This window comes from Leucoraja erinacea, chromosome 6 (assembly GCF_028641065.1).
Source record: "Leucoraja erinacea ecotype New England chromosome 6, Leri_hhj_1, whole genome shotgun sequence".
Lineage (NCBI taxonomy): Eukaryota > Metazoa > Chordata > Chondrichthyes > Rajiformes > Rajidae > Leucoraja > Leucoraja erinaceus.
Genome location: NC_073382.1, coordinates 8,895,597 through 8,913,843, shown reverse-complemented (window position 1 = coordinate 8,913,843; position 18,247 = coordinate 8,895,597). Strand labels below are relative to the sequence as shown.

Here is an 18,247-nt window from a genome sequence, read left to right as displayed (position 1 = left end):
CCCATGCCCATGATCGTTTGACCAATAGGCATTTAAAGTAACCAACTAACCTAATAACTGGCAAGTTGTGGGGATGTGGAAGGAAACTGAAGCTCAGAGGAAACACATGCAGTCAAGGGAGAAGATGCCACCTTCATGTTGGCAGTAATAGAGATCAGGACTTAACCAGGACTACAACTCTCAGCAACGCTATACCAAGAGACAGCATGTTGATGAGGAATAGGACATGGGGAGATTCTAAAGATAACATTGCGAAAGTACAAAGTAGATCATTAATCACTCAGAACAACAGTACAGATTCAATTCCTTAATAAATTTAGCCATAGTTATGTTTTAAAATCCCAATAAACATGTACCTCGTTTGTTGTTGATGTTCCCAAATAGGACTGCAGGCATTTTCTATCAGTTGGGTTCTTATAGGAGTTGGACTGGCTGGTGTAGAATATGATACATAGCAACTTGGTTTAACACCAGTTTGTTCTGTCAAGGGACATCCTTTAAAAACATAGTTTTATAGATAGTAAGTGTGAAATGAACACATAAAAAACTATTGACCTTCAAGGAACGAAACATCAACCAATCCTGCACAGCAAACAAAAATGCGTTCTTATTTTTAGATTCAAAGACGTATAAAGATCAGCTAAAGTTCAAAGTGGCAACAGTAGATAAGTTCAGTACTATTTTTAAAAATTCTATAATTATACTTTTCACATATTAATTCACAGTTTTGCAACACAAACCAAAATCTTGTTAAATTATCCTGGCGATCTGTGGCTATTCAGGCAAAATATTTTTGAAATAATTTTTCTTCGATTGTCCAAAGTATTGTTATGGAAGATACAGAACATATATCCCAAAGAAAGACCATTTTGTTTTAAATACTGCAGGTCAGTATTTACAGACTACTGAAATTTCTTCACATAGTAGACGTGTTCTAGGCTTAATGCAGCTTCATTAGCAATATCCTTTGTTAAGCTGTCCCTATATAGCCTCCCCTTAAATCTTTCCAAATTATTTGCCTCAAGCACTGTTTGAAAGCAAGTCTCACATGGTACCACTCAATAGGTTAACACATTTTATATCTGTTTCCATTTTCTCTATATTTCTCTTCCAACCCTTCATAATTCAAAAGCCTTCCATTAGACACTCTCTCAAACTCCTCCTCATCTAAGTACCCTTCCTCATCATTGAAAAATAGAGACAACCATTCCTGCAGGATCTCAATTTAGGTGTTACCCAAGCAAATCATTGTTCATCCATTTTGCATCCTTTTTTATAATATCGTGAACAGAATTGCACCCCGTACTCCAGGTGCAGGTAAATCATGTTTTCATACAATTTATTAAGTAGGAAGTTTCTTGTAACTTCCGATTTTTTTAATTCCTTCCTCCCAGAAAGAAACCCTCGTGCTTGGTTTGCCTATTGTGTGACCTTGCCAGCCTGATCTTCTATTTTTCATGATTTGTGCATTGTTATTCAAAAAGATCCCGTAGCTCTTCTATTGCATTTCCAAGATTTATTTTATTTTTATCAATTGCCCCAAACTAAGTTGATAACATGCATAGGTCTGGTGTCACATATAGACCAAATTGGGCAAAGTTGGCAGATTTTCTTCCTTGAAGGACATTAGCAAACCAAATCATGTTTAATAAAAAAGATTCAGTCATTTCATGACCCAAGACAAGTTTTTGTTTTTAATTCAAATTTTATTTAATTACATGGATTCCTCCAGCTGCCACGATGGGATTTAAACTCATGCCTTTTAGTCAAGTCTAGAATCTGACTGGTAGACTTAATGACCTGTTTCTTACTGCAAGGTCATGCCTCAGACTTGACTGATTGGAAATGTATTTCCTAATTATATCACCAGTATGCAAGCTTATTACTATCTTGTAATTTGTCACTGTCTTCCACACTATTGCTGATCATTGCCAACACAAATTGCTGTTATCTTTACAAATAATCAGAAATTGTTTCTTTCATTGCAATGCCTAATTCATGAACACAAATTGTGAAAAGTAGAAGGAGATATTGGTTTAAGCGTCTTGTAGAACTAACTTTAACACAAAATTAAAATTATGTGAAAATGAAATAAGAAACTGTACATGCCACTACAATTCTAAAACAAACCCAAAAATTACTTGAGTAACTCTGCAGGACAGGCAGCATCTCTGGAGAGAAGGAATGGGTGACGTTTCAGTTGAGACCCTTCTTCAGACTGAAAGTCACGGGAAAGAGAAACGAGAGATAAAGACGATGATGTAGAGAGATATAGAACAAATGAATGAGTAAAAGAGTAACAACGATATAAGAAACAGAAGATAGACACAAAAACCTGGAGTAATTCAGTAGGACAAGCAGCATCTCTGGAGAGAAGGAATGGGTGACATTTCAAAACCGGCAGTTCCTTCTTACACACGAGAAAGGAAACAGGCCAGTTAGCTGTTTTCTCGGTGAGAACGAAAAGCTGGTGTAACTTGGGTGGAGAGCGATGGAGAGAGAGGGAATGCTTTGGTTGGGGGTATCTTCGGTGTAAGCCAGCATCTGCAGTTCCTTCCGACACAAAATTACTGGAAATACTCAGGCCAGGTTGCATCGGCAGAACTCTTTTGTCATCAACCTGAAATGTTGACTCCGTTTTCTTTCCCACTGATGCGGTCTGATCTACTGAGTAATTCCGGAACTTACTGTTTGTGCTATGAATCTATGTGAACATTTTTAATGATGGCTCAACATCATCAACATGCAATGTGACACATGTGATGATGCAAACTTATATTTTCAAACAGTCATGTAGAAAAACTTTGAAACTAAACGAAAAGTTGTAAAAGATAAATGCAAAGGTAACAGGTTTTTTTTCAGGACAGCATTATGGCCTGGACACCATGGCTTGATGAAGGTCGCAGTTACAGACTATCAGTAGGTATGTTGCAAAGCCTACCTGAAGCGTAGCTGAAAATCTGTCCCAGCCCGTGTGCGCGATTTTGGCGCCGTTTAGAGGGGGGCGGGTTTAAAACCCGGTTTTTCACTAGGCTGTTCAAATCGAGGTTTTTCAGCCTAGTTAATTATTAACGAAAAATCGCTGGAAGATTCCGTAGCTGGAGCTATTTTTAGTTTTAAGGGCTTGCTATACTTGTTATAGTAGGTTAAATATTAACCTCTAAACCCCCGACCGCCGACAACGGGCCAGATCTCATACAGGGGACAACGGAAGGTAGGCTGTTTATTTTTACGTTAAAAAGGGCTTCTTAAGATCCCTTTATACAAAGTTTAAAGTTGCGAGTAGCTAATTTTGGGCCCATTATATCCCGCAGTATTTTTCTGGGCATTTGAGGGCACAAATCCCTGGCAATGTGAACGTTCTAAACCAGCGCGTTCACAGGATCCCACTAGAAAGCTGATTTAAATGGACTTTAATTTACAGCAATTGAACACTAAATTCCTTCCATTTGGCCTATAAATTAATGTAAATGAGACTTAAAAATCATGTTTTATTGTGAATTATTTGTGAATATTATTTGGACACTTAGGCTATTTAAAAATGTTAATCATTTATTAAGAAATGGATAGATGTTTAGATTTAGTAATTGAAGTCTGAAATTAGCTACAATTGGGTAACTAACTAATTATATGCTTTAATTTCAGGTCATCCAAGTAAGATTATTTTATATTTGTTTCAGAATGCTTCAATCTATGATAACTGAAAATGTCATTCAGTTCTCTTAATTTTTAAGAAAGTTATGGGCTTTTGACTGTCCACGATCACAGCTTTTTTGTTATGTCCATAGAAAATCAATAGGGAACAAGATGCTAATTTCCGAGTATGAAAATGGACATAACGTTTTAAATACTTGAGATATGAAAGTGAATTAGGTGTCAAATTAAACTTATTGTTATGCTTTATCTGATGGGATAAATTGCAGACTTGATTTTTAAAATCTCAAAATTTTGTAACATTGCTACTATCAGCAACAAGCAGGAGATTATGCCTTACAGCTATGCCTTGCAGCTTCATAACAAAACATAGACTCAAGTTACAAGCAATCCCTGATGAAACAAAGGTCCTTCAAATGTTAGATTAATCCGTAACACGGTAATATAAATGCACATGAAGTGAACCTTTCCCCCCCATTGCTTATATCAATGTCTGAAGAATGCAGGAACATTACATTAGTCCCAAAGATCAATGTCAATTCACTTGGTTCATCTGCGTTCAAACAAATTTGCCCAAAGTGCCGGGAGTAATCAAAGCCTTATTATTACCCAACTTTTTAAGTTCATGACTCCCGGTACTCTCAACAGGACCTCTTCCCATTTCCCACATTTACCATAATAACTAGAAGTACCTTCTCACTTTTTAAAGATGGATACATTTGCAATCAAATTCCCTCATGGCTCAAGCTACTGAAAAATAAATGTAAAGTCTGTGGATACACAGTGATTAGAGCTAGCTTCTGAAAATGTTCTGAAAGGGTATTGACATGGATAGAGAACTGGTTGGCAGACAGGAAGCAAAGAGTAGGAATTAATGGGTCCTTTTCAGAATGGCAGGCAGTGACTAGTGGGGTGCGCAAGGCTCAGTGCTGGGACCCCAGTTATTTACTATATTAACGATTTAGACGAGGGAATTAAATGTAACATCTCCAGGTTTGCGGATGACACAAAGCTGGGTGGCAGAGTGAGCTGCGAGGAGGATGTTATGAGGCTGCAGGGTGACTTGGATAGGTTGGGTGAATGGGCAGATGCATGGCAGATGGAGTATAATGTGGATAAATGTGAGGTTATCCACTTTGGTGGGAAGAATAGGAAGGCAGATTATGTTCATGAAGGAACTGCAGGAAATAGGCAAAGTTTCAGGCCAAAACCCTTCTTCAGACTGATGTAGGGTAGGGGGTGGGAAGAATTACCTCGATGGAGACGCAAATTCGTATTGTATCTCCGACCTCGACCAGGAGCTCCATCGCGGGGAGACTGGGGACTTACCATTACGGAGTTCTCGGTCTGTGGTTAGAGACCGATTTCTGGGGAACTGCAAGCCGCAGGAGCTTCGACTGCCCCGACGAGGGAGCTTCGATCGCCCCGATGTGGGGGCTTCGACCCTCCGGCTGCGGGAGATTCAATCACCCCGACTGCGGATGGTTCAACTGCCCCGACCACGGGAGAATAAAGAGAAAGTACCTTCCCTCACAGTGAGGAATGTGGGGATTCTGCTGTGGTGGATGTTTATGTTAACTTTTATGTAGTTGTGTGTCTTGTTGCTTTTTTTTTCTCATATGGCTGTAAGGTAATTTGCATATCACTGTACCTTAATTGGTACACGTGACAATAAAAGACCTTTGAAACCTTTGAATATTTTTAAAGCATCGGTCAGATATTATACTGTTGTCGTCTGAGTGGGCTACCTTACTTGTCTCCTGTTAAAGAACGTGTCAGGATGAAACATATAAAAATTGTTAGCATTCACGTTATAGGTAGAATAAGATAAATTATGAGCTTGAAATAGCTCTTCCAGTATTGTTGATTTAGGCAGCACAGGAGATAAGTGCCCCATGTTTTTAGAGAAAGCATAAGGAACAAATCTCCATGGATTTAAAGGAGGTTTGGAATCAGAAATACCAGCACCACACCTACAAAGTGTATTTACAGGCTATATGGCAGGCAATGGTCTCTTAAATTTAGGGACAGTGTTTGAGATAATGCCCCATCGGCTTAAAGTTATGGGGAATGGGGGTGCAAGGTTAGTAATGACGCAGTCAAGATTCAGAGATTGAGAAGGTTAAAGATGAGAGGGGAAACGAGTGATCAAGAAGAAAGTAGGTCAGGGAAACCATAGAGGAGACAGTGCATGTGCAAGAATGCACGCTTGTGCGCACACGTTCAAAAGGAGTGATTGTATACGGGCTAACAGATCCCCCCCCAACAAACATTTTTACTTATGTCTGTCAAAGTCCATGAAGCTGAGCCTATCTCCAATGGTCTTTGATATCCTTACATTGAATCAAGACCTTTGTTTGTCACACCCCTGTGGTGGCTGGTGTGTGACAATCACACAAAGAAAAAAATCACAAACAACCTCTACTCATCAATATGATATTCTGTCAGAACAAACTGGTTCTCAAGAGAGCTGCATCACCGCCCAACTATCTGTCTCAATCTTTCTTACCACAATGCTGCACCTCAGCACAAATATGCACCCAGATGGAGTAATTTACAAGACAAATGAGAAAGGCTTCAACCTATGATTACTCTACTCCACCACCAAGGTCATCCCCCAGCTTTGATATTGGTTTATTATTATTGTCTCATGTACATGTATCCAAGAACAGCCTCTGGATCAGAGGCAAACATTTTAAAATCAAGCCCTCCAACCTAGCAACGTTAATGATTGCCAGGGTAACAACAACTCCTGCCAATGGGGGTAGTTTAGTTACAGGACTCTTTACAGTAAGAACTTCAGTGCTCTGAAAATATCCAACCATGTGTCAATAAAGTTCTCCAAATCATTGAACCAACATTATCTCCTCTTCCAGGATACCAACCCCAGCATCAAGGTGTTAATTACATTCAGCCAGTTGCCATAGACAGGTCACTTGCACACCAATGCTACACTTCCGAAACAGTCACTCTATTCCGAGCTCCAACATAACAAGTTGCCAGAGAAACATTTAGAGGGCATCTTCAGTTGGGATTGTTGGGCAGGCCACATTGTTTATCGAATACCAGACTGAAAAAGCAGCCCATCACAGCAAGAGAATACCAGCTGAACCAGGGCAACCACTGATTCATTGGAAATCCCTGACCCTGATCCACGACTGCTCAAAATGGGGGAAGATTTTAGAATGACATTAAGAACCTCGTCTGCACTTGTGGGAATCGCTCAGATGCCCAACATAAATTGTGGAAATGGCACATTTTCTCTCAATCTGTTACCCTCCCTGCGGAACAGTCTCACAAGAGCTTCATCAGCCACTTGAGAAAATATAGAATTGGAATGAATGTAAAATAACCTTGACCCCAAGGGGTGTATTAAGAAAAAGAAAGCCATAAAATGTGAAACAAAAATCCAATTACTACATGTTGGAATAGCAAATTAGGCTAGCAATGATATCCGAGTTAATTGAATGAGTTCAGCATTACATCGTACAATAAATCTATCAAACAGCATTTAATTTAGGACATCCTTCACAAACATTAATTGAAGGCAATAACAACAAGACAAAATTGTTAAATTATGATGTACCCGAATGAGCTACCTAGGGGATGAATACAAATAGGCTTCAGTTAAATATACAGTTTTTAATACTTTTGACTTGCAGAAACAAATATAAACGTAGCTATTAAAAGTATTTTTGAAAATCCTGCAGGAAAAATAAACTTGTTATTGCAAGTTTGAATCTCTCTGGCCCCTAATTCCATTTCCCCCAGTGACAGAGTTGTTTGAATGTCACCATTTTCTGTAAAGTGAGGTTTTTAAGGAACATAACTATCCTGTTATAGCAGATATAACTATAGTTATATGTCTGGCTCAGTAATGTTGCTGGTTGATGGTGACCCCAAGACTTAAATCAAGTCGTCACTTTTATTTATATAGCACATTTAAAAAACAACTCTCGTTGGCCAAAGTACTTTACATTGGTGGAGGTACTAACGTTATACAACAATGGTTCATAGATTAAATACAAACATCACTACATACATATAGCCCTCGCTCAGAAGAATTCAAGAAAGTCGTGGGAGTAGAGATGAGTTTTAAGTCTCGATTTAAAGGAGTCGATGGAGGGGGCAGTTCTGATGGGAAGAAGAATGCTGTTCCACAGTCTAGGAGCTGCAACCGCAAAGGCGCGGTCGCCCGAGCTTATGCCTAGACCGCGGGATGTTCAGTAACCCCAAGTCGGCCGATCTGCGGGACCTGGGGGTGGTGTGGTGTGTAAGCAGTCTTTTGATGTAGGTGGGGGCAAGCCCATTGAGGACTTTGTAGACAAAGAGGACGATCTTGAAATTTATTCGGAACCGCACAGGGAACCAGTGGAGAGAGGCCAGGATCGGGGTGATGTGGTCCCTTTTTCGGGTGCCCGTCAGGAGTCTCGCTGCGGCGTTTTGGACCAGTTGCAGGCGGGACAGGGAAGATTGGCTGATGCCAGTGTAAAGGGAGTTGCAGTAATTGAGGCGGGAGGAGTTAAATGTGTGGATGATCTTTTCCAGGTCATCAAACTGGAGGAATTGTTTTTTTTAGCTATCACCCGAAGCTGAAAGAAGCTAGCTTTTACCACGGCATTGACTTGTTTGTCAATTTTCAATGCTCAAGTCAAGTCAAGTCAAGTCAAGTCAAGTTTATTTGTCACATACACATACGAGATGTGCAGTGAAATGAAAGTGGCAATGCTCGCGGAACAACAAAACAACCAAACAAATTATAAACACATTCATAACACACATATTATTTTACATAATAAATAATAGAAGGAGAAACGTTCTGTACAGTTAGTCCCTGGTGAGAAAGGCGTTTACAGTCCGAATTGCCTCTGGGAAGAAACTCCTTCTCAACCTCTCCGTTCTCACTGCGTGGCAACGGAGGCGTTTGCCTGACCGTAGCGGCTGGAACAGTCCGTTGCAGGGGTGGAAGAGGTCTCTCATGATTTTGTTTGCTCTGGAGTTGCACCTCCTGTCGTATAGTTCCTGCAGGGGGGTGAGTGAAGTTCCCATAGTGCGTTCGGCCGAACGCACTACTCTCTGCAGAGCCTTCTTGTCCTTGGCAGTGCAATTCCCGAACCAGATGGTAATGTTCCCGGACAAGATGCTTTCCACCGCCGCTGCGTAGAAGCACTGGAGGATCCTCGGAGACACTCTGAATTTCCTCAATTGCCTGAGGTGGTAAAGGCGCTGCCTTGCCTTACTCACCAGTGCTGAGGCGTGTGATGACCATGTCATATCCTCAGAGATGTGGACTCCCAGATATTTAAAACAGTTCACCCTATCCACAGGATCCCCATTTATACTCAATGGAGTATACGTCCTCGGATGATGTGCCCTCCTAAAGTCCATGATCAGCTCCTTCGTTTTTTTGATGTTCAAGAGGAGGCTGTTCTCCTGGCACCAGAGTGCTAGATCAGCCACCTCCTCCCGGTAGGCCCTCTCATCATTGTCTGAGATCAGGCCCACCACCACAGTGTCATCAGCAAACTTAATTATTGAATTGGAGCTGAACCTAGCCACACAGTCATGTGTGTACAGGGAGTACAATAGGGGGCTGAGGACGCAACCCTGGGGCGATCCTGTGCTCAGGGTGAGGGACTTCGATGTATTCCCTCCCATCTTGACTACCTGGGGCCTGGCGGTGAGAAAGTCCAGGACCCAGGCACACAGGGAGGTGTTGAGCCCCAATTCCAGTAGCTTCCCGGCCAGTCTGGTGGGGACTATCGTGTTGAAGGCTGAACTGTAGTCTATGAACAGCATCCTCACGTAGCCCCCCTTCTGGCTGTCCAGATGGGAGAGAGCGGTGTGCAAGACCTGGGAGACCGCATCGTCCGTGGACCTGTTCGGACGGTATGCAAACTGCAACGGGTCCATGTTCCGAGGGAGGAAGGCGCAGATGTGTTTCTTCACCAGCCTCTCAAAGCATTTCATGACTACCGAGGTAAGGGCCACCGGACGGTAGTCATTCAGGCAGGCTGGGGAGGCATTTTTTGGTACCGGTACAATGATGGATTTTTTGAAGCAGGCAGGGACCACGGACTTGTCCAGGGAGAGGTTGAATAATGTAGTGAGCACTGGAGCTAGCTGCGTAGCACAGGACTTGAGTACTCGCCCCGAGATGCCATCGGGGCCTGCAGCTTTTCTTGTGTTCACCCGTGTCAGTGCCCTCCTCACGTCGTGCTCGGACAGCGAGAATGTGTGCATATTCCTCCCTTCAGCTGAGTCAAATATTACGACAAGGTTTTTGACGTGAGGTTTGAGTAGTGGGGTAATGACTTAAGAACGGGTACAGGTTTTGAGACTACCAATTGCATTCTTGTACTGGTATGATTTGACTGGATAGTATGCAAACAACGTTTTTCACTGTTTCTCAAAACATGATGATATTAAATCAATACCAACCCTATTGGGTCCAATGGTATCTAACACACCCTCTTGATTTTTATTTGTGAATTGTTGTAAAACTATGAGGCTGATGGAAAGCTTTATTAAGTTCAAGGTTAACGTGTGCAGCTATTACATAAATCAATCTGTGCTGGTGTTTCTGTTTCTGTTTCACAATAAAGGTCTTTGGTTTTGTAATTATCAAAGGAGATGTTGCAGAGATGAAACAAAGACTGGCGCTTAAGGATTAGGCATTGATGCAGAACATACAGAAGAAAAGTTTGCACAAGTTTAAAGACTGCCTGGGATGACAGGAAAGAGGAGAGCAGATTGAAGACAATATAACAGTGGGAGAGACTTCATCCACCAAGGCCTGTGAGCTACTCATCAACCACTGTCTGTTATTAAGCACAGAATTTTGTACAAACTCTTAACTGTTATGCATATTAGTGGTCGCTGCTCATTTTGTCTTCTTCACTAACCACTGCATTTCTTACTTATTGCACCAAAACAACTTTAATACTAAAAAATGCTAAAGAAAAAACAATTGCATGTCAGGCTGTTTTATACTATGTTCTTTGCTCTCATCAAGCTACGCCATTTTTATAATTATGTGCAAAATTAATCAATACATTTCTGAGTAGAGAACATGAATACAATATACAATAGGTGTAGGAGTAGGCCATTCGGCCCTTCGAGCCAACACCGCCATTCAATGTGATCATGTCAGATCATCCACAATCAGTACCCCGTTGTTGCCTTCTCCCCATATCTCCTGACTCCGCTATCTTTAAGAGCCCTATCTAGCTCTCTCTTGAAAGTATCCAGAGAACCGGCCTCCACCGCCCTCTGAGGCAGAGAATTCCACAGACTCACAACTCTCTGTATGAAAAAGTGTTTCCTCACCTCCGTTCTAAATGGCTTACCCCTTATTTTTAAACTGTGGCCCCTGGTTCTGGACTCCCCCAACATCGGGAGCATGTCTCCTGTCTCCTGCGTGTCCAAAACCTAAATAATTGTTTCAATAAGATTCCCTCTCATCCTTCTAAATTCTAGAGTATACATGCCCAGCAGCTCCATTCTCTCAGCATATGACAGTTCCGCCATCTCGGGAATTAACCTAGTGAACCTACGCTGCACTCCCTCAATAGCAATAATGTCCTTCCTCAAATTTGGAGACCAAAATTATCAACAGCAACTCTTTATAGACTTAGACATAGACATAGAAAATAGGTGCAGGAGGCCATTCGGCCCTTCGAGCCAGCACCGCCATTCATTGTGATCATGGCTGATCGTCCCTATCAATAACCCGTGCTTGCTTTCTCCCCATATCCCTTGACTCCACTAGCCCCTAGAGTTCTATCTAACTCTCTCTTAAATCCATCCAGTGACTTGGCCTCCACTGCCCTCTGTGGCAGGGAATTCCAGAAATTCACAACTCTCTGGGTGAAAACGTTTTTTCTCACCTCACCCTTTATTCTAAGACTGTGGCCCCTGGTTCTGGACTCGCCCAACATTGGGCACATTTTTCCTGCATCTAGCTTGTCCAGTCCTTTTATAATTTTATATGTTTCTATAAGATCCCCCTCATCCTTCTAAACTCCAGTGAATACAAGCCTAGTCTTTTCAATCTTTCCTCATATTACAGTCCCACCATCCCATGAACCTACGCTGCACTGCCTCAATCACAAGGATGTCCTTCCTCAAATTAGGAGACCAAAACTCTATACAATACTCTAGATGTGGTCTCACCAGAGCCCTATACAACTGCAGAAGAACCTCTTTACTCCTATACTGAAATCCTCTTGTTATAAAGGCCAACATTCTAGCTTTTTTCACTGCCTGCTGTACCTGTAGGCCAACTTGAGAGATACAGTGTGAAAACAGGTCCTTCTGCCCACTGAGTCCACACCAACCAGCGATCACCGTGTGCAATAGCACTATCCTACACACCAGGGACAATTCACAATTTACAGAAGTCAATTAACCTACAAATCTGTACGTCTTTGGAGTGTGGGAGGGAACCCTAAGAAAACCCACGCAGTCACAGGGTGAACGTAGAAACTCCGTACAGACAACACCCATAGTTGGGATTGTACCCAGGTCTCTGGCACTGTAAGGCAGCAACCCTACAGCAGCGCAACTGTGCCACCCTCAATATTAGGAAATAGATATATTTACACTTCATAAAAATATGAAACTCACCTTTCAAGCTTAGATGCATAGCTCTCTCCACTACAACATTCACTGCAAATGTGTATGCCAGGTCCATCCCAGGAACCTCATTAGCCACTTTATTGCATTCAAGGTTAGAGTCTGTGGGCAATTCATCATTAATTTGCACTTCTCTTACTTCTTGTTCTGTTTCATTAATGAGCGGAACATCTTCTTTGGCACCGCATTCATAATCATGGTCATCATCTGAATAGCTTATTCTCTCAGAAGTATATTTAGTGTTGGATGATGGTAGATCATTCGGTACAAGTGTGATATGGAACCTCAGGGCTGCACCTGACAGGTCAGAAGCACCTCGTTTAAAAAGTGGATAAATACCTGTAAAAGAAAAACAACGTTAAAATGGAGAAACATTTTCAATTTGGAATTTCTCTGGATCATTTTTCTATTTCGCATCAGGTTTATTTTTGGAAATGAGCAACAACCTGCCTCTAATGCAAAAAAAAAGTATTCAATGAGTCCTCAGAGAGGTGTGAAGTGAACTGAAAACCTGGCCAAGAAACAATTAGGACTAGTGCTCAAACAGATTAAAACGTGGATTTTAAAGAAGGCCTTGTGTGAAGAAAAGGAAATGAAGCAGAGATGTTTAAGGAATTAACTCTGAACACTCCAGAAGCCCCATCATTTCAGCCTCCTCCTGCTCATGAAACATGCATTTGCCGCAGATTAACTTTACTTATGCTTATCACTCACTGCCCATTAACATCAGTGACCTCAACCACTTCAATAAATGTTTATTTTCTTCCATCTACTTTCATTGTGATTGTCAATGCTTCCACACCTCTATCCCCTACATAAACCAACCACTCTATATCCATTTCATTCTCCTGAGCTAGTTTCACATACAACTCCTTTAACACAAGTTTTGAAATATCAGGTTTTAGATGGTCTTAAAATTTCAGGACTCTTATTCATGTAGTTGTATTTTTTTATTTAGAATTACAGCCCTTGTGGAGGGTGTATAGTGTTAAAAGGCCGAAACACCCAGTGATGCAAGGGTACACTACTGATGATGTGTCCTGTGCCCAACTATCCTGAAGGTTACACAGGCCAAGATATATGTATCACCCCCCCGCCCCCCACCGATGTTGAGCGTCTACCACTCTCAACAATCAATGGATGTCGTGAAATGCTCCCCACCTATTGGCACAAGGGACATTTAACATCCAGTCCTGTGTATTTGATTCTTCTATCTTTGATGGTCCAGATTTTGCAGAACAGGGCTTGTGAATGCACACACTGCTCAGATACTCCACTGGACCACATTTAATCTGATTTGGATCAGGAAGGTTTGCCAAGAATATCATCGACTCAGACATCTGACTAATAGAGAAATACGGCAATTCTTTATAGACTTGTAACTCAGCGGGTCAGGCAGCATCTCAGGCGAACATGAAGAGGTGACGTTTCGGGAGAGCCTTCTTCAGAAAGACCCTTTCTAACAGAAAAACTAAATTTCCTTCCACATAAAAAGGCAACAAGCAATTAAACATAGGATTCCTAAGTTTCCTTTTTGATTGAAAGTAAAATGAGGCAAAAGAATAGGTTAAATAGATACATGATTCAGGACTGAAAAAGTTGAAGAGACAACTATTTTATTTTTAAAACTGAAGGAATATCACATTTTGGAAATAAATAAAATTCTCACTACATATTTTAATTCAATTTGCTTCATAAATCAATATACATACCACTAACTGTAATCCTTCTTGAAGATTTCGCTGTCAATTTTGATAGATCTATGAATGAATAGCCAATCAGCCGATCCGTATCATGGGGTCTCTGAACCTTATCTTTCCCATATGCCATCCACACCTGAACTTCTAGTCTTTCTTCTTTTAGGTACCAAAGCAATGATTGGGTTCTTTTCAAATATATGGTATTTGCCTGGTCAAAGCTCACAGTTACATGGCTTTCGATGTCAGTAAGAATTGGCTTTTGAAGATATGTACAAACAGCCTCTCTATCATAGAATTTGTAACGTAGATAACAGGAAGTATATTTATCCAGATGTGCATGTCCAGCCAATAGTACACAGTGCAGTGGGAGCCATATTCGTGGTACAGCTATTGATAGTGACATGTTGCTCTCTACGGTTTCCCAGTTGTCAGCTTCATCTCCGCTCATTCCAGTCTTCCACTCCAATGCCTCTGCGGCCATCGTAACACGCTCTCTATCGCTGGGATGTGCAAATTGGATTGAAAGCTCGAGTCCGCCACCCACATTCAGTGGAGCGCCAATGGATTGATTAGAAGCAACTACCTCTGGAAGGTTCACTGCATACCATCCAGAGATTCCTTAATATAGAACACAAAAATATATGGAGAAAAAGTTCAGCATTTGTAATCTATAGTTTCTTGATGTTTTTAAAATGTATATTCACCATGAGAAAACATCACTGTGATTACAGTACATAACTAAAAACTCTAGTCACAGTTTTAAATGCAAATGGAAAATAAATTAAAAATACATTGTTTTAAATGCAAATGAAAAATAAATTAAAAAGACATTGCAAATCTGAAACACTAACAGAAAAGTCAGGTAGCAGCTGTGAAAAAAGAACCAGTCAATGGTTCAGGTCTGTGAGCCTTCAACCAAACTGGAATAAAAAGAGAGATGCAAGTTAGTTTTCAGTAGGAGAGAAGGTAAAGTAGGAATGTGCAGAATAAAGTCAAGTCGCTTTTATTTCTGTAGCACATTTAAAAAACAACTCTCGTTGGCCAAAGTGCTTTACATTGGTGGAGGTACTAATGTTATACAACATTGGTTCATAGATTAAGTACATACATACATACAAACATATAGCCCTCCCTCAGAGGATGTCAAGAAAGGCTTGAGAGTAAAGATGAGTTTTAAGTCTCGACTTAAAGAAGTCGACGGAGGGGGCAGTTCTGATGGGAAGAGGGATGCTGTTCCACAGTCTAGGAGCTGCAATCGCAGCTCCTGGAATAAAGGGAATGTCTGAGGAGAATTGAAATGGCATCAGCGGGGCAGTTACCAGCAGATTTAACCTATAGAATTGTGTAACTAAGACACAAAGTTGCAGATGCTGGAATCTTGAGAAAAATCAAAGTGCTGGAGAAACTTAGTGTGTCCGGGAGCATCTGGGATGGGAACAGACAGATGGGACAGGACCTTCCTTCAGACTTGTGTGATGAGCTGTAATGTTGTGGGACCTGGCCAACATTGGCGATTTCCACAACGAAATTCGATGGTAAATTGAATATCACTGTACCTTAATTGGTACACGTTATAATAAAAACCTTGAACCTTGAACATAAGAGAAATTGAACCAATGAGATACAAAATTAGAAAATGTTGTAAAAACTAGACAGGGCAGGAAGGAAAAATTTATGGAAGGAAAAATAATTAACATTTCAGAGGAGACAAAAAAAAGGTGATCTAGTGCAACGTGAGTGGAACAAAGGGAATTTCTCTGAGTGAGTGAAGAAGAATGGCTGCGTAGTTTGTTGCTGATGTGATTCTGGCATGTGGGATCAAGCCAACAGGCCATATTATACAGAAAGTAAATGAAAAAAGGATGTCAGCAGAAATATTTTTAATATATGTAGGAAGGAACTGCAGATGCTTGTTTAAACCAAAGATAGACACAGAAAGATGGAGTAACTTAGCGGGACAGGCAGCATCTCTGGAGAGAACAAATGGATGGCGTTTCGAGTCGAGACCCTTCTTCAGACCAGTCTAACCAGTCTGAAGATAGGTCTTGACCCGAAACGTCACCCATTCCTTCTCTCCAGAGATGCTGCCTAACCCTCTGAGTTACTCCAGCATTTTGTGTATATCTGTGGTTTTTATATGGACATAAAGAAAGATTTAGATTTGTTTATACACCATGGTAGAATGAAGCTCAGAGTAAATAGTATACATGGTAATGGTAAATACAACATGTTATCTAAAGTTAGATAGAAAATTAGCATGCATGAATCACTTTGGAATAATGCAGGCACAAACAGAGAGATCAGAGTGGGTGTGGAATGATGAATTAAAGTGGCATGCGACTGACTGCAAGCTCAGTATCAGTATCATTTCTGTGGGCTACGTGCAGGAACTCCACAAAGCAATCAACAAAGTATTTAAGAAGGAACTGCAGATGCTGGAAAATCGAAGGTACATAAAAATGCTGGAGAAACTCAGCGGGTGCAGCAGCATCTATGGAGCGAAGGAAATGGGCAACGTTTCGGGCCGAAACCCTTCTTCAGACAAAGTATGTTGTTTGGTTTCTCCAATGTAAAGAAGACCACATTCTGTACATTTAATTGCAAGCAAATCACAGCTGGAACAAATGCTTAGGTCCATGGACAGTGGGAAGGGAAGAAGTAATAGGGCAAGTGTTACACCTTCTACGGTTTAATAGAAAATTGCTTAATGTAGTGGGTAGATGGTGATGGAAGAGCAGTCTAGAAAGTTGTGAAGGATGTAATCTCTACGAAATACTTGGTGGAGGGGATGGATAATGGGTCAGTTACAGCTGAATGAAACCATGAAGGATGAATCATTGAATATGGAGGTGAGCAGGGTGTAAGGCAAGGACCAGAGAACTTGCTCTGTCCAGGAAATGAAGGAGGGAGTGCAGAGGTGTGGAAAACAGAGAAGACACAGTCAAGAGCTCGGTTCACTACAGTAAATGGGCATCCATAGCTAAAGAAGAGAGAAGTAATTGTAGTGGAACCTGTGAGGGATACCATCATTGAAGTTAATGCAACAGAGACCGAGGACATGAGAGAATGTTTTATTTTTTCTTTCCTTGTTAGGTCCACTATTTCCTGACATAAAATAGGAAGAGAATCTATTCTCTAATCTGTCCAAGGGACTCTTAATTCACTGAAAATGCCAATTAGTGTCAGATTGAGTCGCATTCCTTTTTATCCAGTCTTTCTTCAATCCATTCTCTCTCTCTCAACCAGCTGTGCCAAAGAAATGACAAAGCAAATGGCTTTGATATACGCTGCATTAAGGGATAAAATATTCCTTATTTTACCTTGAAAGCCTTATGTTAACAAGTTTTTAAAAAGTAACATTGATTAAATTGAGCCTTGTAACCACATTCTTGGAATTAGAATAAAACAATGTTATTCCTATTAAACTTCAGAAATATAACCATATAACAATTACAGCACGGAAACAAGCCATCTCGGCCCTACAAGTCCATGCCGAACAAATTTTTTTCCCCTTAGTCCCACCTGCCTGCACTCGTACCATAACCCTCCATTCCCTTCTCATCCATATGCCTATCCAATTTATTTTTAAATGATACCAATGAACCTGCCTCCACCACTTCCACTGGGAGCTCATTCCACACCGCCACCACTCTCTGCGTAAAGAAGTTCCCCCTCATATTACCCCTAAACTTCTGTCCCTTAATTCTGAAGTCATGTCCTCTTGTTTGAATCTTCCCTATTCTCAAAGGGAAAAGCTTGTCCACATCAACTCTGTCTATCCCTCTCATCATTTTAAAGACCTCTATCAGGTCCCCCCTTAACCTTCTGCGCTCCAAAGAATAAAGCCCTAACTTGTTCAACCTTTCTCTGTAACTTAGTTGCTGAAACCCAGGCAACATTCTAGTAAATCTCCTCTGTACTCTCTCTATTTTGTTGACATCCTTCCTATAATTTGGCGACCAAAATTGTACACCATACTCCAGATTTGGCCTCACCAATGCCTTGTACAATTTTAACATTACATCCCAGCTTCTATACTCAATGCTCTGATTTATAAAGGCTAGCATACCAAAAGCTTTCTTTACCACCCTATCTATATGAGATTCCACCTTCAAGGAACTATGCACGGTTATACCCAGATCCCTCTGTTCAACTGTATTCTTCAATTCCCTACCATTTACCATGTACGTCCTATTTTGATTTGTCCTGCCAAGGTGTAGCACCTCACATTTATCAGCATTAAACTCCATCTGCCA

At 41.1% G+C, this 18,247-nt stretch overlaps 1 protein-coding gene across 1 annotated transcript in view; it reads right to left on the bottom strand.

Annotated features, from left to right (window-relative positions):
• c2cd3 (C2 domain containing 3 centriole elongation regulator) overlaps positions 1–18,247 on the bottom strand; it is a 107,692-nt gene that overhangs the window by 29,385 nt on the left and 60,060 nt on the right. The window contains exons 23-25 of the mRNA XM_055636571.1: positions 14,004–14,609; positions 12,283–12,630; positions 357–495 (exon numbers count right to left, since the gene is read on the bottom strand). Of these exons, the coding sequence (XP_055492546.1) occupies positions 357–495; positions 12,283–12,630; positions 14,004–14,609 (1,093 nt within the window). The remainder of the gene's footprint in view (positions 1–356; positions 496–12,282; positions 12,631–14,003; positions 14,610–18,247) is intronic.